General features: G+C 34.3%; 1 protein-coding gene across 1 annotated transcript; it reads left to right on the top strand.

Moving 5' to 3' along the window:
- Nucleotides 1–18,383: 18,383 nt before the first annotated feature.
- Nucleotides 18,384–20,002, top strand: LOC105515194 (protein FAM35A-like). The gene is made up of 2 exons (XM_011946948.1): nt 18,384–18,696; nt 18,829–20,002. The coding sequence occupies exons 1-2, from the start codon at nt 18,384–18,386 to the stop codon at nt 19,215–19,217; spliced, it is 702 nt and encodes a 233-aa protein (XP_011802338.1). The 3' UTR covers nt 19,218–20,002.
- The last annotated feature ends 2,649 nt before the right edge of the window (nt 20,003–22,651 follow it).

Below are 22,651 nucleotides of genomic sequence, written 5' to 3' on the forward strand. Positions count from 1 at the left end.
AACCCGGTGAAACCCCGTCTCTACTTAAAAAATACAAAAAACTAGCCGGGCGAGGTGGCGGGCGCTTGTAGTCCCAGCTACTCAGGAGGCTGATGCAGGAGAATGGGGTGAACCTGGCAGGCGGAGCTTGCAGTGAGCTGAGATTTGGCCACTGCACTCCAGCCTGGGTGACAGAGTGAGACTCCATCTCAAAAAAGAAAAAAAAAAAAAGAAAACTGACTTAAAATTTTATAGCAAGAACAAGAGTGACTCTTTGCAGTATGCTTAAACATAGAAGTTTTGAAATGCTGTTAAATTCTCTGTTAAAATATACATGTCATGACAATATCTGAGTTGAAGATAGGATTTATTTGAATGACTGAGTACAATAATAATTCATAAAAAGTGCTATCTATGCATTTAACAAGTTACTTAATCTACTTATATCTTGGTTTCATCTTCTATAAAATGATCAATAATAGCATTACTATCATAGAGTTTTAAGGATTAAATGAGATAATATGTAAGGTGTTTGGCATTGGGCATAGTACAGAGTCAGCTCTCACTGAATGTTGCATATTGATTTTACCATTACTATTTTTGTAGGTATATGATGATGATAGTTCTCATTTAAGTTACAAAATAGAACATAAGTAAAAAGTTGTAATTCTCACTCATAAAATTTGTTTTAATTGGTTTCTAAAACTCTTACATCAGAATATAAAAACCAGAAGCTTGTGTAGAGTGAAAGCATTCAGGCTTTTTGTAAACAGCTAATCTTAGTATAAACTGGCCAACTTTGTGAAGAAAAGCAACATAGAGAGAGAGGGAAAGGGTACAAATGAAATTAGTTTGCTTCCAGGACTTCTCCTTTTATCTATTGCTGCATAACAAACCACTCTAAATTTAGTTACATTAAAATAACATTTTAAAAAATATTATCTCTTGTAGTTCCTGCATTTACTGGGCTCAGCCAAATTTCTCTTTGTTAGGATTTATCGTGTGATTGAAGTCAGTGACTGGAACTGGAGGCATATCAAAGGCTTTTTAAAAAATATTTTTTAAAGCTCAACATCACCAATTATCAGCATGCAAATTAAAATCACATTGAGATGTCATCATACAGCAGTCAGAATGGCTTTTATTAAAAAAGTTAAAAAAATTGGCAGACCAAGGCAGGAGATTCACATGAGGCCAGGAGTTCAAGACCAGCCTGGTCAACAGAATGAAAGTCTGCTTCTATGACAAGTAAAACAAAACAAAACAAAACAAAACAAAACAAAAGAAAAAACTAGCCAGGCTTGGTGGCATGTGCCTGTAGTCCCAGCTACTTAGGAATCTGGTGCAGGAGGAGGAAGGATCACTTGAGCTCAGAAGTTCCAGGCTGCAGTGAGCTATGATCACACTACAGTACTCCAGCCGGGGCACAGAGCAAGACCTCATATCTAAAATAAGTAAATAAAAATGAAAAACAACAGATGTTGGCATGGCTGTGGAGACAAGGGGATACTTATGCACTATTGGTGGGAATGCAAATTAGTTATTTCAACCTCTATGGAAAACAGTATGGAGATATTTCAGAGAACCAAAAATAGAACTACCAATTGACCCAGCAATCCCACCACTGGGAATCTACTCAAGGGAAAATAAATTGTTATATAAAAAACAATACCTGCCCTTGAATGATCATCCCAGCACTATGCACAATAGCAAACACATGGAACCAATCTAAGTGTCAACCAATGATTGATTGGATAAAGGAAATGTACAAATACACCGTGGAATACTATGCAGTCATAACAATGAATGAAATCGTATTTTTTGCAACAACATGTATGGCGTTGGAGGCTATTATCCTAAGTGGACTAACTCAGAGGCAGAAATCAACAGAATCTAATACCACATGTCCTCATTTATAAGTGGGAACTAAAAATGGGTACACATGGACTTTAAGATGCAGAAAATAGAAACTAAGGACTCCAAAAGACAAGAAAGTAGGAGGAAGTGAGGGTTGGAAAATTGCCTGCTGGGTACAATATTCAATATTTGGGTGGTGGGAACACTAGAAACCCAATTCCCACTGTGATGCAATATGCCTATGTGACAAACAAGCACACATACCCTCTACATCTAAAATAAATAATAAAATACATTTTTTGTCTTTTTTACAAGTTTCATGTTTACAAATTATTACAAAACAGTAGATTTTTATACCTCATGCCCAGTTTTCACAATTATTAGCAATTTATATTAGTATGATATATTTGTCACAATTAATGAACTAATATTGATATATTGTTATTAACTAAAGTCCATAGTTTATTCAAATCTCTTCAGTTTTAGCATAATTTTGTGTTTTAGGATTTCATCCAGGATAATACATTACATTACATTACATTACATTACATTACGTTACATTACATTACATTACATATTACCTTAGTCTGTTTTCTGCTTCTAGAACAAGATGCTACAGACTGAATAATTTGTAAAGAAAGGTAATTTATCTTTCGCAGTTCTGTAGGCTAGGAATTCCAACAGCGTGGCACTGGAACTTTGTGAGGGTCATCCCATGGAAGAAAGGCAAAAGGCAGAAGTAAGCACACTAGACGGAAAAATATGACTAAACTTATCTTTTTATCAGGAGCTCACTCCCTGATAACTGACTCGCTTTTTTGATCATGGCATTAATCCACTAATGAGAGCAGAATGCTTATCATCTAATCAACTCTTAAAATCACAATCTCTTAGTACTGTTACAAAGGCAATTAAATTTTGACACAAGTTTGGTGGGGACATTCAAACCATAGCACATACAGAGTCATTTCTCCATAAACTCCTTAAACAGTCTTCAGACTCCCTTTGCTTTTGATGATTTTGAGAGTTTTTAGGATGAACAGTCAGGTTGCTCATATAATGTTCCTCAGTTAGGATATGCCTGTTGTATTCCTCATGATTTGACTGGAGTATGTTTTTTTGAGGGGGGGAAGACCGTGGAAGTAAGGGGACATTCTCATCATAAAATGTCAAAGAAACAGTCTGTCAATATGGATTCCCACTGTTGATTAGCTGTATTTATTTTCTATTACTGATATAATAAGTTATCACAAATTTAGCAGTTTAAACAACAACAACAAAATCTTACATTTCTAGAGGTTACAAGTCCAACATGAATCTCACTAAAATCAAAATGTCAGCAGAGCTGTCCTCTCTTTCCAGAGGCTCTAGAATATTCTCAGGTTCTATCCCAAACTGAGGTCTAAGGGGAGTTGGTGGGCAGGAAGCTGGAAAAACACTTGAGGAATCATAGGCAGTTTCAACATGGCTTTATTGTTTCTCTGGGCATGAACTATATGTACAGTGTCAGCAGGGTAATTACATCCTCTGCAGACAATAGTGGCTCTGAGCCAAGCACGAGCTCACACGAGTGAACACCTAATGAGCCTCACATGGTGTGGCTGCATAATGTGCGGAGTTGTGCGCCTGCACTCCAAATCCTCTGAGTCCTGCTGTGCAGGAAGGCTGCTTTGGCCTAGTCCTGACTAAAGCACAGCCATTTCCCTTACAAATAGATTCCATTTTTTTTCTTTTCCAGCTTCAGGATGCTGCCCTCTTCCCTTGACTCCTCATATGTTTCACCCACCATCAAGGTCAGCAGTGTTGCATCTCTCTCTGTCTTTTCCATTGTCACATCTCCTGACTTTCCTCTTGTGTTTCTGTCTTTCATTTTTAAGGATCTTTGTGATTTCATTGGTCCCACCTGAGTAATATAAGATACTATGCCTATATGAAGGTCAATCGATTAACAATCTCAATTCTTTCTGCCACCTTAATTCTCTCTTGCCCTGTAACAAACATATTCACATGTTCCAGGGACTAGGACATGCAAGTTGTTGAGCCAGTATTATGCCCACTGTCATAATCTTGATTACCTGGATTGAGGTAATATTTTTCAGGTTTCTCTTCTGTAAATGTACTCTTTGTTTCCTCCCTTTCTCTACTGTACTCTCTACAAGAAAGTCACTATGAACTGTCCACAGTTAAGGAGTGGGAAAAATATATTCTACTTCCTTAAGAGCAGAATAACTACATAAATTATTTGGAAGTATTTGTTTATTTTCCCCCATTTATTTCTTATTGAATCATTTTTATAATTATAGACACATGAATATTTATTTTGTGCACTGGGTTATGATCCAGTACAACTTAGTTTACTTTGTATTTCAAGTTTTTTAGCTTGGTTCTTGGGAGCTCATTCAGGTGACTTCTATATCTCTTTAACATGCCCTCATAATAAGTAGTTTATTTTTATTTTTTTGAGCATGTTCTTCCTTTCTAGAATTACAAAATGCTCCAGCATCTGCATGTATGTTTTGCTCTAGTCCAAGAATCAGTCATTTCTTTAAAACGCCCTTGCTTCTTTTACTGAAGTCCAAAGTCCGGGTGGTAGGTATATTTGTTCCTATTAGAGTATCATTGCTTTTAGAACCTTTCAGCTGATAAAGCAAAGAGACATGTGTGTATTAAACTATGCATACAAACATATCTATAAATACTTTATATTTAACCACCTGTATCCATATTAAGCTAAATATGAGTTAATAATGATGCCTCCAACTCGAATCAATTATTACATGGGTGATGCTACCTTTTTTCCCTTGTGTATTTATAATCTCCTGCTCCAGTAATTAGAAATATGACTCTATATTAGTTCATTTTCACACTGCTATAAAGAAATACTGGAGACTGGGCAATTTATGAAGAAAAGAGTTTTAATTGACTCACAGTTCCACATGGCTGGGAAGCCTCAAGAAACTTATAATTATGGCAGAAGGCAAAGGGGAAGCAGGCACGATTTTCTCATGGTGGCAGGAGAGACAGAGATAGGGAGGAAGTGCCACTTTTAAACCATTGGATCGCATGAGAACTCACTCACTATCACAGAAATCCACCCCCACGATCCAATCACCTCTCACCAGGTCTCTCCCATGACACATGGGGATTACAATTCAACATGAGATTTGGGTGGGGACAAAAATCCAAACCATATCAGATTCCTACCATCTTCTTCCACTTTATTGTTCAATTTCTCTGTACATATGTGGTGGTTTTAGAATTGTTAATGCCTATGCCATGGAAAATAATGTTATCAACCAGAGTGTAATTTTTTCTCTTTCTTTTTTTTTTTTTTTTTGAGACAGAGTCTTGTTCTGTTACCCAGGCTGGAGTGCAGTGGCATGATCTTGGGTCACTGCAACCTCTGCCTCCTGGGTTCAAACAATTCTGCCTTGTCCTCCTAAGTAGCTGGGATTACAGGCAAGTGTCATCATGCCTGGCTAATTTTTGTATTTCACCATGTTGTCTAGGCTGGTCTTGAACTTCTGACCTCAAGTGATCCTCCTACCTTTGCCTTCCAAAGTGCTGGGATTACAGGCATGAGGCACTACACACAGCCCAGAGTGCAATTTTTATGTATACTTTATTTTGCCTTCAGTCTAATATTCTCTACTTATATCTAAAGTTATTTATATCAGTGCTTTATCTGCCACTCCATTTGGTGAGGTTGTTTTATGTATTTTTAGTATAGTCATGTTCTTTTATTACATTTAGTATTTTATCCTGGAATTCCCTCAACCCCTAAATGATTTTTTAAGCATTGTCATACATAAAAGTTAACACTTTGTACAGTAAAGTTTTAACAGATGCTTAATTCCTGTAATCACTATTAGATTGTCATACAGAACACTTTTACCACCCTAAAAATACCTTTGTGATTCACCTATTCTAACCGCTGCCCCCTGAATGCCTGGCAACCAATAACAGGTTTACTCTCTTAAGTTTTGTCATTCCATAATGTTATATAAATTGGAATCATACAGTATGCAGTGTTTTCAGACTGGTTTATTTCCCTAACAATATGCCTTTAAGGTTAATCTATGTCTTTATTTGACTTTATAGTGCATTTCTTTTTATTGGTGAATACTATACCATTACACAGATAACCAGAGTTGGTTTATCTATTCACCTATTATTGTGGGATAGCTTGGTTTCATCCAGTTGTTGACTCTTATGAATAAAGTTACTATAAACATTAATGGAAGGTGTTTGTGTGGACATACATTTCAAATCAATCCGGTAAATATATAAGAGCACACCTGTGAAACTGTACAGTAAGACTATGTTTAGCTTTATAAGAAACTTTCAAGCCATTTTCTATAGTCATACCATTTTTTTATCTCTACCAGCAATAAATGAGAGTTCTTATAGTTCTGAATCCTCACAAATATTTATATTGTCAGTGTTTTTAGATTTTAGTCATTCTGATAGATATGTATTATTATCTCAATGTTGTCTTAGTTTTCAATTTTCTGATGGCAAATGATATTGAGCCTGTGGGGAAGGAAAAAGTGTAATATTTCTACAAGTAAAGAGAACATTAAAATCTTGGACAACAGTCTAGGACAGGGAATGCCAAACTTTTTCTGTAAAGGATCAGATAGATACTTATACTTCTGGCTTTATGGGCCAGACGATCTCTGTCATAGCTACTTGTCTTTGCTTTTGTTGTTCAAAACAGTCATAGACCATACATAAATGAATGAGTTGATTAAACTGTAAAATTCATTTACAAAAATAGGCATTTTGTAAATGAAAAAATTTTCACTTACAAAAATTTACAAATTTGGCCCATGGACTTCGTTTACAGACCGCTGGTTTAGAACAATAATGTAAGCAAAGTTGAAGGGGAAGAAATTTACAAATGCTGTTTTTGAAATAACTAAATAGGATATGTTGGCTAGGATAATGGTTTTGGGTAGGAGAAAATATAAAGAGTAAGATTGAAGAGAAATCTGTGAACAGATAGTGTAAATTCTTCAGAAAACTTTAGAGCATAGAATTTATTATGTTAACAAACAACATCGAAACATAATTAATTAAATATTTATTATTAAATAATAATATAACAATGTAAAGGGCATGTTAAAAACTGACCATAATATAATTTCTTTAATGTCATGACTCTGTGCATTTTTGCATGTTCCCTGTGTGTTCCCAGAGCTTTCTGACTTTCTCATACTGCCTTACAGTAATCTGTTTATAGGCCACGTGGTCCCCTGCATGGAGACTGAGAGCTTCTAGAAGGCAGAGTTTAACTGTTTCTGTATACCTGATACCCAACACAGCATCTAGTACTTTAAAAAATTAAAATAAAATTCATATATACATATATTCAAATATACATACATATGTAGGTAAAAATGTATATATACATATTACCTATGCTCCTTAAAATGGAGTTATCTTGATAAATCCATCATAAGTCAAAAATATTGTATGTCAAAACACATTTAATACCCTGTCAGTCCATCAAAAGTAAAAAAAATCACAAGTTGAACTATTTTAAGTCCAGATGCTTTTTGACATACAAAGGGGTTACAACCCACCCCAAAAAATCTATCATAAAGTCCAAAAATGGTAAGTCAAACCATGGGGATCATCATATATATGCATGTCTATATATACATATTTATGCAAATATGTATAGTTTTTTTTACAGGAGCGTTGCCTACTTAGGGTTAAAAACTAGCAATAAAGAAATATACATAATTGGCCGGGCGCGGTGGCTCAAGCCTGTAATCCCAGCACTTTGGGAGGCCGAGACGGGCGGATCACGAGGTCAGGAGATCGAGACCATCCTGGCTAACACGGTGAAACCCCGTCTCTACTAAAAATACAAAAAACTAGCCGGGTGAGGTGGCAGACGCCTGTAGTCCCAGCTACTCGGGAGGCTGAGGCAGGAGAAAGGCGTAAACCCGGGAGGCGGAGCTTGCAGTGAGCTGAGATCCGGCCACTGCACTCCAGCCCGGGCGACAGAGCAAGACTCCGTCTCAAAAAAAAAAAAAAAGAAATATACATAATCAAAAGTAAAGGGTCTTCATACCACAAAAACAATGTTATTAAGAATTTATATATACTCTGAAACACTATTTTCTGTTCATCCTAACTTCCTGTCCATATAATATTAAAAAATATGCTAAGCAAATTTTACACAAAGTATATTTTGTGTGTTTGAGTTCAATATAGCATAGTAAGCATAATTCATGTTATCAAATAGTGAGTGTAATTATTTTTCTCATGTCTGCATCAAAATTCATTGAACTGATAAGCCCTAATTAACTTAATGATTCTTCTATTATACAGCATTTAGTTTCCTTCCAATTTTTGCAATTATTAATAAAGCTTCAATAAGAGTCTTTAAGGCTATAGCTATAAATAAATTGAATTAGTATTTTAAAATACATTTCCAAGAATAAGATTACTGATTCCAAATATATATATACCAAGTTATATCATCACCAGTTATGCAAATGTGACTACCTTATATCAACATTGCATATATATGTATATATACACACACAAATGTACACAAATATATATAGTTAAATAGATTAATTTATTTAAGTAAAATTATACCTGGTTATTGCTGCTTCTTCTTGTGCTTATTTGATTAATAATTTATACTATTTTATAATGAATTGATTTCTTACTTGTGTTTTTTGTATCATTATCCCATTTCTTTATTGCTGTCTTAATGTTCATATAAATGTGAATGGACTCTTCATACATTACAGTGTTAACCCTTTTTATATCCATGATTAAGATTTTTACCATTTGACATCCTGTAAGTGATGTTTTTATTATATTCCTTAAAGACTTTTACATTGTATTCTTATTGTATGTTTCTGAATAGTGATTTGGTGTATTCCTGACCTACTTCCTCACTAATTTGATAGTAGGGGACTATAAATTTATTTTCAATTGTTTGAGTTTTTGTTTGTTAGATTTTTTTTTATAGGTATATTGTTATATTCCTTTAAATATACATAGCAGTCAGGAAAAATACGCTGTGATATTTCTGATTTTATGCATTAATCTAATCTTATGTTTAGACTATTATATGACAAATTTTGACAAACACCATTTGGTCACTAAAGGTAATGTCTATTAATTATCTTATTATGTAGGAGAATATTGTTAATTTGATTTTTGTCTGATTTTACCACTTTGGTCAATCAGAATGATAAGAGAACTAAAATAGTCAAAATCTTTCACTTCCATTGTCTTTTCATATACATTTTTAATTATCCATTTATTTCTCTTTTATGCACATTTAGCATTGTTTGGTATAACTAGATGTAATGTGTCTATGTTTTAATTGGTGCTTATTTTCTACTCATGATATTATTTTAAAATATATAAACCACAAATTTTGGAACATAGAATTGAAAGTTCTAAATATATCTACCCCTAGAGAAGACCAGTGTTAACCATTTGGCATACAGTTCTTTATTTCTCTTCCTTTTAAATGTACATAGTAAATCCCAGCACTTTGGGAGGCCGAGACGGGCAGATCACGAGGTCAGGAGATTGAGACCATCCTGGCTAACACGGTGAAACCCCGTCTCTACTAAAAATACAAAAAACTAGCCGGGCGAGGTGGCGGGCGCCTGTAGTCCCAGCACTTTGGGAGGCCGAGACGGGCAGATCACGAGGTCAGGAGATTGAGACCATCCTGGCTAACACGGTGAAACCCCGTCTCTACTAAAAAAAAAAAAAAAAAAAAAAGTACATAGTAATGTTTGTAGAGCTACATCTTTTTTTTACAAATAAAACTGGATCTATATTCAACTTGCTCATTTCTTTTAATTGCAGTAAAATTTATATATGTACAATGTATAAATCTTAAAAGTACAATCCTGTGCATATTGGTGAATGTCTATGCAACCGTGTAACCAATATTCCTGTAAAGATTTACAGTCAACGGACTTTTAACAAAAGTGCCATAATTTCAACAGGTTCACTTGTGGCAAGTAAATCTCTCCCCACATACTCTGATTTATACTAACATAGATAATATTGCCTATACTTAAATTTCATGTAAATAATATTATACAATATGTATACATTTGGTCTGATTTCTTTCACTCCAATGTTGTTTTCAAGATGCATATATATTGTATGTAGCATGTGTCAGAAACTCATTTTTCCTATTGTTGGAAATGATTACACCATTGATATAAAATGATATTTGTCCATTGCTCTGACAAAGGATATGTGAGTTGTTTCTAAGTTGTTTTTTATTTTTATTTTTATTTTTGAGATGGGCTCTAACTCTGTCATCCCGGCTGGAGTATAGTGGTGCTATCTTGGCTCACTGCAACCTCTTCCTCCCAGGTTCAAGCAATTCTCCTGCCTCAGCCTCCTAAGTAGCTGGGACTACAGGCACCTGCTACCACGCCCGGCTAATTTTTGTATTTTTTGTAGAGACAGGGTTTTACCATGTTGGCCAGGCTGGTCTCAAACTCCTGACCTCAAGCAATCCATCCACCTTGGCCTCCCAAAGTGCTGGGATTATAGGCTCTAAGTTTGGCTATCAAAATCATTAGGAAAAAAGTAACTACCACAGTATTTTTCATAATGAGCATAACATGTTACCCTTTCATCTCCAACATATAAGTATTCTCTTGTTCCACATCCAAGACAACTTTTAGTATTGGCAATTATTTTATTATAATTATAGTAAGATACATATAGCGTAATATTTACCATTAGTGACATTTAGTAGATTCACAATGTTGTATAACTATTGGTGCTATCTTGTGCCAGAGTATCTCCATTATTCCAAAGGAAAACCCCATACCCATTAATGAGTAACTTTGTCTCCTTCCCACTCTAGATAACAATCAATTTGTTTTCTGTTTCCGTGTAATTTTGGCAGTTTCTAATTTTAGCTCTTCTAATAATGAAGTGACAGCTTTAAATTTTCCTTTTTTTTTTTTTTTTTTGGTGAATAATGATGTTAAATATCCTTTCTTATGCATATTGGCCATTTGTATATGTACTTGTATAAACCGTCTGAGTAGTTTAATTAGTTTGGGTACAAGTTACAGGGCAGGTCAAATATATCAGGGGTCCTCAAACGCTGGGCCAGACCAGTTTGTGACCTGTTAGCAACTCGGCCACACAGCAGAAGGTGAGCCATGGAGGAGCGAAGCTTCATCTGTATTTACAACTGCTCCCTATCACTCGCATCACTACCTGAGTTCCACCTCCTGTTAGATCAGCAGGAACATTAGATTCTCGTAGGATCGTGAACCCTATTGTGAACTGTACATGCAAAGGATCTAGGTTGAATGGTCCTTATGAGAATCTAATGCCTGATGACCTGTCAGTCTCCCATCACCCCCAGATAGTTGCAGGAAGAAAAACTCAGGTCTCCTATGGATTCTACATTATGGTGAGTTATATAGTTATTTCGTTAGGTATTACAACATAATAATAATAGAAATAAAGTGCACAATAAATATAATATGTTTGAATCATCCCAAAACCATTCCCCCACTGTGCAGGTCTGTGGAAAAATTATCTTCCACAAAACTGGTCCCTGGTGCCAAAAAGTTTGGGGACCACTGAAATATTTGTCTAATATTTATCTAAATAGTAGTCTAATACGTATTAGACTACTATCTCTAAGTTTGTAGCTTATACACATTTTTCATTTCTTCTGATGAACAAAAATTTTAATTTTGATATAGTCTAATTTTTCCCTTTTTAAGATTATTGCTTTTTGTGTCTTCTCTAAGAAATGTTTGCCCATCCCGAGATCATGAGGATATTCTACATTTCCTTCTAGAATTAAGAATTATTTCATATACAGATTTTAAAATCTCACAACATTGTTAAAATATTGATACTAGCCCAAGTGACCTGTAGATTCAATGCAATTCTTATCAAAACATCCATGATATTTTCACAGAAATAGAAAAAAATTCTAAAATTGATATGGAATCACAAAAGACCCTGAAGAGCCAATGCAAATTTGAGTAAAAATAACAAAGCTAGAGGCATCACAAGGCCTGGCTTCAAAATACACTAAAAAGCTATATAACCAAAATAGCATAGTACTGGCATGAAAATAGACACATAAACCAATGGGACACAATAAAGAACCTAAAAATAAATCCATAGATTTACAGACAACTGACTTTTAACAAAGGAGCAAAGAATACACAATAGAGAAAATAGAGTGGCTTCAATAAATGGTGTTGGAAAACCTGGAAATGCACCTGAAGAAGAATGAGATTAAACCTTTATCTTACAACATATATAAAAATCAACTCAAAAAAGATGTCTTACATTTAAGAGCCAAAGCTGGAAGGCTATTAGAATAAAACATAGCTGAAAAGCTCCATGACATGTGTCTGGGCAATGATTTTTTGGATAAGACCCCAAAAGCATAGGCAACAAAAGCAAAAATAGACAAATGGGATGAACTAAAAAGATTCTGCACAGCAAAGGAAACAATCAACTGAGTGAAAAGACAGCCTAGACAATGTGAGAAAATATAAGCCATACACATGATAAGTGGTTAATATTCAAAATATAGAAAAAACTCAATTCAATAGCAAGAAAACGAATAACCTGATTTTAAAATGTGCAAAGGTCCTGAACAGACATTTTTCAAAAGAGGATACACAAACGTCCAACAAGTATTTGGAAAAAATGCTTATCATCAGGAAAATAGAAATTAAATTCATAGTGAAATATCACCTTTCTCCACGTAGAACAGTTATTATCTAAAAGACAAAAGATAAAAAATGTTGGAGAGGACGCAGAGAAATGGGAATTCATGCACACTGTTGGTGAGAATATAAATTAACACAGTCATTATGGAAAACAATAGGCAAGTTCCTCAATAAACCAAAATTAGAACTAACATATAATCCAGCAATCCCAAATGGGTATTTATCCAAAGGAAATAAAATAATCATGTTGTAGATATAACTGCACTCCTATGTTTATTGCATCATTATTCACTATAGCCAACATATGGAATCAACCTAAAATGTCCATCAACATATTAATGAAGAAAATATGGTATACATACACAATGGAATACTATTTAGCAAAGAAAAAGAAGAAAATTCTCTCATTTGGGGCAACACTGATGAACATGGAGGACATTATGTTAAGTGAAATAAGTCAGACACAGAAAAACAAATATTGTATGATTGCACATGTATGTTGATTCTAAAAAAGTAGAACTCATAGAAGTAGAGAGTAGAATGGTGATTAACAGGGACTTGGATGGTGGTGGGAGAGGAAGTTTGGAAGATGTTAGTCAAAAGTTACAAAGTTTCAGGAAGATAGAAGGAGTAAGTTCAAGAGATATATTGTACAGCATGGTGACTATAGTTAAGAACAATGTGTTATATTTTGTATTCTAAATTTTTAAATTATGTATTGTACTCTCGAAAAATTTTAAGAGAGGTCTTATGTTCTTACCACAAAAATTATAACTATGTGAGGTAATGCATATTTTAATTAGCTTGATTTAGCCATACCACAATGTATACATTTTTCAAAATATAATGTTGTTCACAGAAAATATACAATCTGTCAGTTTCAAAATAAAATGAAACTTACAATAGTGTAGTTCCAATTACTCCATTCTCTTCATTGTTATATGATTTACCTCTACAAAGGTTACAAACTTTACAATAATACACTTTTTATTTTTTGGTCAATTGACTTTTGAAGAAATCAAGGGAAGAAAAAAATGTTCCTTCATATTTACCCACATATTGGTGATCTTCATTCTTTCTGCAGATCTGAAATTCTATCTGGTATCAGTAACTTTCAGTCTAAAATATTTGCTTTAGCATATTTTGAAGTGTATGTTCATTAGTAACTCATTCTCTCATCTTTTGTTTATCTGGAAATTTTAATTTTCATCCTCATCTTTGAGAGATATTTACAGTACATATGACATTTTGGGGTTTTGACTGTTTTGTTAGTATTTTATTTAATACTTTAAAGATATCATTACATAGTGGTATCACATAGATAATATCACCCCACTATCTTCTAGCCTCCATTTTTTCCCACCAATCAAAAGTCTGCTGTCATGACATTCATATTTTTCTATATTCAATGTATCTTTTCCTTTATATTTCATTTTCAAAAATTGACTAAGGTAAAGTATGTAGGGTTTTCTTTGTAATTATCCTTCTTAGAGTTCACCAAGCTTATTTATCTACAAGTTGAAATTTGCCCTGAATTTAGAGAAATTTCAGATATTATTTCTTCAAATATATTTTTCTTTCCCATTCTCTCTCTGTTTTCTTCCTTGGACTCCAGCATGCAATGATAAACTGGTTGACATTGCCTTATGGTTACTGAGGCTGTATTCTTTTGTTTTTCAACCTTTCTTTCCTTGGATCTTGTCATGGAATTATTTTTGTCTGTCTTTGAATTCTGACCTTTTGTTTTTTAATCTCAAGTTTGTTGTCATATTCATTTAGAACATTTTAAAATTGTCAGATATAACTTTTAGTATTAAAATTCTCATTTGGTTCTTGTTTATGTTTCCTATTTATTTAGATTTTCTATGTATTAATTCTTTATATGTTTTATGTAACTCACCGAACATATTACTACTAGTTATACTGAAGTCTTTGTCTGCTAATTCCAACATCTAGGTCATCCTGAAGGACTGTTTTTGTTAACTGCTGCCTTCATTTCTGGCCACATACTCTTGTTTCTTTATATTTCTAATAATAATTGTTTTAAATTATATTCTGGACATTGTGGTTGATGTGCTGTAGAGAATCTGAATGTTGTCTTCCTTGAAGAATATTACATTTTGACCAGGCACGGTGGCTCAAGCTTGTAATCCCAGCACTTTGGGAGGCCGAGACGGGTGGATCACGAGGTCAGGAGATCGAGACCATCCTGGCTAACATGGTGAAACCCCGTCTCTACTAAAAAATACAAAAAACTAGCCGGGCAAGGTGGCGGGCCCCTGTAGTCCCAGCTACTCGGGAGGCTGAGGCAGGAGAATGGCATAAACCCGCGAGGCAGAGCTTGCAGTGAGCTGAGAAGCGGCCACTGCACTCCAGCCCGGGCAACCGAGCAAGACTCTGTCTCAAAAAAAAAACAAAAAAAAGAATATTACATTTTGTTTATCTAGGCAAATCAATTACTGTAACACTACTTTATCAATTACACAAATTGATAAGCCACAAATTTGTCTATGAGACTCCTAGTAAACAGAAGAAAGAAGAAAAGTGAACACAGTATCAATATTGCTAAAAGAAAATCCATATATTTAGGAGAGAGAATTATTTTTGACTTGCTAGAATGGTGTGTGTGTGTGTGTGTGTTGTTTTATTTTTCCTTGTTTGTGCATATTCTCCACAGCTCTCAGCCAAGTACATAAAGGGACCTCTATCAGAGCTCTGTGCCCATCTCTCTGTCCAGCTGTCTCCTCTTTGGTACCCTATCCAGTACATTCTAGCCACCTCAGCAGCATTTCCAACATCTGCCTCTTCAACTTACCAAGACTTCTGTGCTCTCCTTGGTTTCTATATCCTTGTAGCACCATCTAGAAAGAGACCACAGGTAGAAAGAAAGGGTAAATGTGCAGTTCACCTCATGTATCTCTCTTCTCTAGAGAATCAGAGATTTTCACTTCCGATACTTAATGCCTGTCGAGTATTTTATCCAGATTTGGAGTTGGTTGTAGAAGAAGGGGAAGTCTAGTACCAATGGGTGAGAGAAGTCTTGACTGGGGAACTTTGATCAGTTTACAATCACATTGTGTTGCAAAATGATGATAATTTATATTCATAACAATATTGCTGTCTCTATCCTCCAATATTTTTGGTCCAGAGTAACATATTTACCTCGTTTTTTAGCCTTGTATATGTTTTCATATTTTTCTATGAAGCATATTGTTTGTTAAAAATCAATTTAGAAAGCGCTTAAAGGGCTATTAATTATATTCTGTTGCAATAAAATGGTAAAAAATATTGAATATGAGTGGGAAGTTACAAAATTAGGATAACTTTGGAAGTAGTGTTAAAGGGACTGTTATAACAAAAACCTAGTGAAGACAATATAGTGTGTAGGTTACTTCAAGGTCTAAATAAGATAATGACATGGAAATAGAAAAAATTAGATGGTGAGAGATAGGGAGGTTCTGATGACTCAGTGTATGGTATTTCAAAAATCTCTTTTTTATATATGTTACAGAATTGTGAACACTGACATACAATAAAATAGATTACTAAATCAAAGATTCAAAAAATATAATTAAAGTCAAAATGCTCAAATCCTAGACCACATGTTCAAGGACCACAGATTTGCCTATAACATTCCTAGTAAACAAAGAAAAGAAGAAAAGTGATCATGGTATCCATAATGCTAAAAGAAAATCTATATATTTAGGAGAGCATTATTAATTTATTAGATAGTTTATTTTTTTCCCACCACTTAAGATAAATTTCTCTGATGGGTTCTACCAAAAATAACATATTTCAGGACATTCTGTGGCAACACCTTTATTTTAACCACAATGATACAGTTTGTTCAAGTCACAGAATTACATATTTTGATGTGTGGGAGTAATGTTCTTTCCTTCACCTTGCTCATCCATTCCAAAAGAAGTAGATTCACAAATACTGTGTTTTATTATAAAAAGATTGGGTGGTATAGTGTTCTTGATCTGCAGTCCTTTTCCTTGATATTACTCATCAGTGTTCTTTAACTATTTTTGCATTTTCAATCACAGTAATTCTTTCTTCTACATGTAATTCTGCATAACATGCACATATATAACTGAATGAATGAATTAAATAGGAGAAAGAAAAATACACTAGTTCTAGATGATAGCTTTCTGTGTTGGAAACAAAAACCTATTTGTTGCAATAACATCCACCTACCAGTGTGCCAATTGGCCAAGTGAGAGATTTAGGAGCAGTAATCTTCTAGAAAATACTGGATCAAGGCTTATAATTGACCTTTTTGATATTTGTTAGAGTTCAGTCTTCTTGCTTTCTATCTTTCTTTAGACTCCAAATGTTGAATCTATGCTAATCTTAACAGGAACTTTTCAGCCCTAGCCTTTCCAGATATAAGAGATATTTGCATAGTGTGAACTTTATACTGATTCTTACGATTCCTCAGATAAATGTCATTGATGTATTTAAAAATGAATAAAATTCATCTCATAAAACTGATATGGAAAATTAAAGAAAAAAATGTGATTTTCCTTAATTCTAAACTTAAAAGTCACTGTCTTATAACAAGAAAAAATTTAAAACTTTCTATTTCTATATATCTCTGGTCATGATCCTTAAATAAATAATCCTTCACTGGAAAAGAGTAAGAATATTGATTTTGATTATTTTATTTGTCCATGTACTTCCTTCTTTATTTTACTATCTATCACACATGAGTATGAGTTAGTGTCATTATGACAATTCAAATTAGAAACAGCAAAAAGAGATCAGGTAAAAAAGGGGATGAAGGATTTTAGTTTTGGTTGAATTAAATAAATATGATTGCTGAGCCATTTATCTGACTCATTGGTAGGAAGAATTACATGAAAACATTTCCTAAAATGTAAGTAATTTTGAATGTATGATCAATAATCCTACTTTGTCAAGGATTTTTTTTACTATACTACTGGATATTTTACTTGTCACTGGATATCTCTAAATGAGATTATTTTTGAAATTTTAATTTCTTGACTCTTTGATAGATATTTGTATTAGCAATGTACATAATATTAACTAGGCAACTGTTTTTCCTATTTCCTGGAAGATTCTATAAACTTTTTTATTTAAAACCATTTAAAAAGCTATTAATCAAATGATCTGGGATGTAGCTTGTTTTGGTTATAATTCTTTACAAATTATTTACATACTTAATTATTATTGACTCATTTTGTTTTGTTTCTTCTGTCAATTATGGCCATTTATATCTTCCTAGAAAATTACTGATTTAATATGCATATTTTCTTGTACCATAATAGAATGATGTTCTAAAAACTTGGTTTCTTGAGATACTAGATTTGGACATTGTTAATAGATATGCCAAGAAAAAGTATTTATTAGTAAAGTAGATTAAACAGGCATATAAGTCAGCCATATGCATTCACTATCAATTTTTCTGATTAGCCCTGGAGTCAAAATACCTCCCTATTTTTGTTTTCCTCTGGTATTTTTCAAACAGACAATGAGACTTTTATCGCCCATACACAAACATAAATATGCTGTAAAGCAGTGTTCTGTGCAATAATGATTTAGAAACACTAGCGAAAGGAAGGGGGGAAGGGGTGGGGTGGGGCAGGCCCACGGGCAGCCGGATCTGCTCCCAGGCCTCACCCGCCTCCGGCTGGGTGTTCAGATGTTGTTATTCATGAGGACCAATGGGTTGGCAAGACAGTACTACAATCAACATTTAGCAGTCAATTGTTAAATCTTGGGAGTTATTCATCTATTCAGCCTGAAGAATAGGCAGTATACAGTTATAGAGGACAGAAGCAGAAAAAAGTTATGTTAACAGTGGAAAAGGCCCAAGATCAACATTATGTGCTGGTATTATGGGGTCCTGGAGCAGCCTGGTACCCTCAACTTCAAAGGAAAAAAGGTTATATTAGGGAATTTAAATATCTTTTTGTTCAGTGCAATTACATACTAGAAAACCTAGAATTGCATACAATGCCTTGGTCATCCTGTGAGAGCTTGTTTGATGATGATACAAGGGCAATTACATTTAAAGCAAAATTTCAAAAAAGTACACCCTCCTTTGTGAAGATATCAGACTTAGCAACCCACCTAGAGGATAAGTGTTCAGAAGTGATTCTAAGTAAAGCCCAGATTCCAGAGCTGGCATTTCCTCAGAAGATAGCTCTAAATGCTCACAGTTCTCTGAAGAGTATTTTCTCTTCTCTTCCCAACATCGTATATACTGGCTGTGCAAAATGTGGATTGGAACTAGAAACAGATGAGAACAGGATCTGTAAACAGTGTTTTAGCTGCTTGCCATTTACTGTGAAGAAAATATACTATAGGCCAGCCTTAATGACTGTAGTTGATGGAAGACATGATGTTTGCATCCGTGTAGAATCAAAGCTGATAGAGAAGATTCTTCTCAACATTTCTGCAGACTGCCTCAACAGAGCGATAGTTCCTTCCTCAGAGATCACCTATGGGATGGTCGTGGCAGACCTGTTCCACTCCTTGTTGGCAGTCAGCGCAGAACCTTGTGTATTGAAGATTCAGAGCCTTTTTATGTCAGATGAAAACAGCTATCCATTACAACAAGATTTCTCCCTCCTGGATTTTTATCTTGACATTGTAAAGCATGGAGCCGATGCCCTTCTCTGAGGCCAGAGGAAGAAATTGCAGACATTTCAAGGAAGAAGTACTGAAATGATTTGTCTTTTGAAATAAATGAATGACAGGACTTTTGCTTTGGATTTTTTTATTAAATATATTTTACAAAGAGAATTGCAGTAGATATATAAATTAAAACTTTTTTCTAAGAAAATCCTGTGAGGTTTAAAAAGATTGTTTTTGTTTTTTTGCTTTCTTCCTTTCTTCTGGAGAAATGATCTACCAGTCAAGGCAGTATGTAGCCGATCCCTGGGAATTAAAGGTTTGCCCATTTGTTCACTGTGTTTAGCCCCTGCTACATTCCAGGCATTGTACTAAGTATGGGGAACTACATGGAAGACATTCCCTCAGAAACTGCTGCAGTGCTTTTGCTTATCCCTACCTAAAAAACCGTCAATGTGAAATCATTTCCTTGATTATAACTATACATGATAATGGATTAGTTTATATAAATCCATGTTTAGACAAGTTCAAAACAAGCGTATCTTTCTATAAAAAGCATTGAAAATGAAGGAAATGAGATCATGTTTCAATTTATTAAAGCAGGGAAGAGCGTTCTGTGGTTAGTTCGTGTCTAGGATTTGAGTGCCTTACCGAATGTATTTACCAGCAAACATATAGCAATCGGTTCTCTCATTGTGATTGTAGAAGCTCGTGTAAAATGGTAGTCATTAATGAGGAAGTATGGAGTGGTACTTATTTTGTAAGTTCAGAGTATGCCAAGTGTTAATATATTATCAAATTGTCTGAAAATAAATTTATGATGACATGAAAAAAAAAAACACTAGCATATAGATATAAAAAGTGATCATCTATATTTGTTTATCTTTTATTATATATTGCCTTTGTAATTCCAAAATAGTAAGTGGACGTTGCAAAATATGTATAAACGTAAACGTGAATAAAGTTAGTAAAAGTCTTCATTTGTGTCTTTCAACTTCAACCTCATTTTATAAAATTTTGAATAGAATGATTATCTTATTCTTCTTAGTTATTAGGTAGTATATAATTTAATCATATAAATTATATGCATTTTTATAGCTTTTAAAGGTTATTTTGATTTTTATTTGAAATTATAATTTAGACTGTTTCTTAACTTAACAGTGGATGATTTCTCATTTAAGTTTTTGCTATTAATATTCAGTTTGTTTACCTGTAATTGGAAATTATACCTGGATAAACCTGACTTTTAGGTACTTATGGAAGTATTCTGTGTAGTCTGGTATGTAATCAGATTTTATAATATGTAATCTGATGTATAATCAGATTATTTGATGTTTGAAAAAATATATAGTCATGTGTTGTAAATTAGTCAACATGAATTTTTATATTAATAACTTATTCATTACACAGTATTCATTCATTTTAAAATTCATATGAAAATACCAAGGTTGAAATTTCCAGTTGATCACATTAAAGAAACAGTAGTATAAAGAAATTAAAGGTGTTTGCAAAGAAATATTATAATTGATAATAATTCCTTTATTCTAAACTTTGGTTGATTGATTTATTTTTACCTAATTGGTCTGCATAAAATCTGAATGGTATTTTGCACAATTCAAGTACACTTATTCAATGTTTATTGAATTTATAGTGAGTTTTTGCTTTATTTATTTATGAGACTAGGTCTTGCTCTGACACCCAGGCTGGAGTGCAGTGGTATCATCACAACTCACTGCAGCCTCACCCTCCAAAGTTCAAACAAGCTTTCCACCTCAGCCTCTTGACTAGCTAGGATGACAGGTATATGCCACCACACCTAGTTAGTTTTGTGTATTTTTTATTTTAGAGATGAGATCTCCCTATGTTGCCCAGGCTGGTCTCAAACTCCTGGCCTCAAGTGATACTTATACATCAGCCTCCCAAAGTGCTGGGATTACAGGTGTGAGCCACCGTGCCCAGCCAGTTTTTGCTTTGGGTTGAGTTATTCATTCATTCAACAAATATTTACTGAATATCTACTATATTCTAGATATTTTGCTGGGTACTGTCGATATATTAGTTAGAAAAAAATTGAAAGAGCCTGCTCTCATGGAACTCGTTTTCTAGTACCTCAATACCATCTTTGGTGCTGTGATATTTGACACTAAAAGATAATGAAAGATGTGTATTAATTTTGCCCTTTTTATTACTAAACCTGTTCAGTATAAATAGGCAACTTTGAATATTTGTACTTATACACAAGTTTGTACTTGCCTGGCATAATTTTTTCCATAGTTGGAATTTTTGTTTTACTTCTTCTTCTATTTCTTTATTGATTGTTCCTTTATAGAGAATATACCATTCTGATAGCCTAGATATTGTTTGCTCTGTTTTTACATTTATGTCTTCTCTTCAGTAACTATGTATTGTTGCATAGCCTAGGGCAAGCAGTTTTTTCAATTCCTGAAAATAAAGTTGTGTACAATATAGCCAATATTCCCACTCTCCTGAAATATGCCTTCAAGTGGGGAAAGACAGACTATATTTTAGATATTTCTAAGTGCTATGGAGATAATAAAGGCAGTTGAATAGGATAAAGGTGATATGGGATATTCTAGATTAGTGAGCAAAGAAGGATTTTCTGAGTAGGTGGCATTTGCTAATTTCTGAATGAAGATCCTGTCATGCAAAGATTTAAGATAGTAAAATTCTAGGGAGTAGCAATAGAATGTACATTAGATTCAGGAATTGGAGAAAAAGCCATTGCAGCTTAAGTGTGTGGAGCAAGTGGGAGTGAAGGTAGAAGGTATATAGGATTCAGATTACTTAAGGCTTTGGATTTGTAGAGTGGGCTAAGTATGTAACACAATGTTAAAATAAGACCGTGCATGAAGTCTGGCCTCAAATCCGAGAACAACAGTGCAAAGTATTGTGTTATTCTAAGCAATAGAACTTGTATGCAGGACATGCAAAGGAGGTATCCAAAACTGTGTGTGTCAGCTATGAATGCATGTCTCACCGCGATATTATATGAGCAAAAGCTAAGAATTCCTTAGAGAGAGTGTTTTTTATGAAAAAAATAAGAAATTCTATGAAGAGAATGCTGGTTTCTTCCTCCATCTCCATAGACACAAGTCTGGCACATCCTCCCAGTCAAGTAAGAAAGCTTCTATGAGCATATTCAGAAAGATTGGCAAGAATCCAGGGACTGGAAAGGAACTACCACTGATGTCCGTGTCAAGCCCAAAAATACCTGAAGGCCAGAGACTGGCTGGAGGGGTCTGGCCTGACAGAGGTAAGAAAGGTGTGTTGGAAATAGACTGAGGTTCAGAGTTCAGCAGGTAAAGATAGTGAACAATGAGAACACTTGGACACAGGATGGGGAATATCACACACACGGACCTGTGGTGGGGTGGGGGAAGTGGGGAGGGATAGCGTTAGGAGATATACCTAATGTAAATGACGAGTTAATGGGTGCAGCACACCAACATGGCACATGTATA

Source organism: Colobus angolensis, unplaced genomic scaffold (genome assembly GCF_000951035.1).
Source record: "Colobus angolensis palliatus isolate OR3802 unplaced genomic scaffold, Cang.pa_1.0 Scaffold256, whole genome shotgun sequence".
Classification (NCBI taxonomy): domain Eukaryota; kingdom Metazoa; phylum Chordata; class Mammalia; order Primates; family Cercopithecidae; genus Colobus; species Colobus angolensis.

Excerpts from the sequence above, each read along its gene's own strand:
- LOC105515194 (XM_011946948.1), top strand. The coding sequence starts at position 18,384 with ATGTTAACAGTGGAAAAGGCCCAAGATCAACATTATGTGCTGGTATTA. Across the intron at positions 18,697-18,828 it reads GTGTTCAGAAGTGATTCTAA|AAACAGATGAGAACAGGATC; the intron begins GTAAAGCCCAGA and ends GATTGGAACTAG.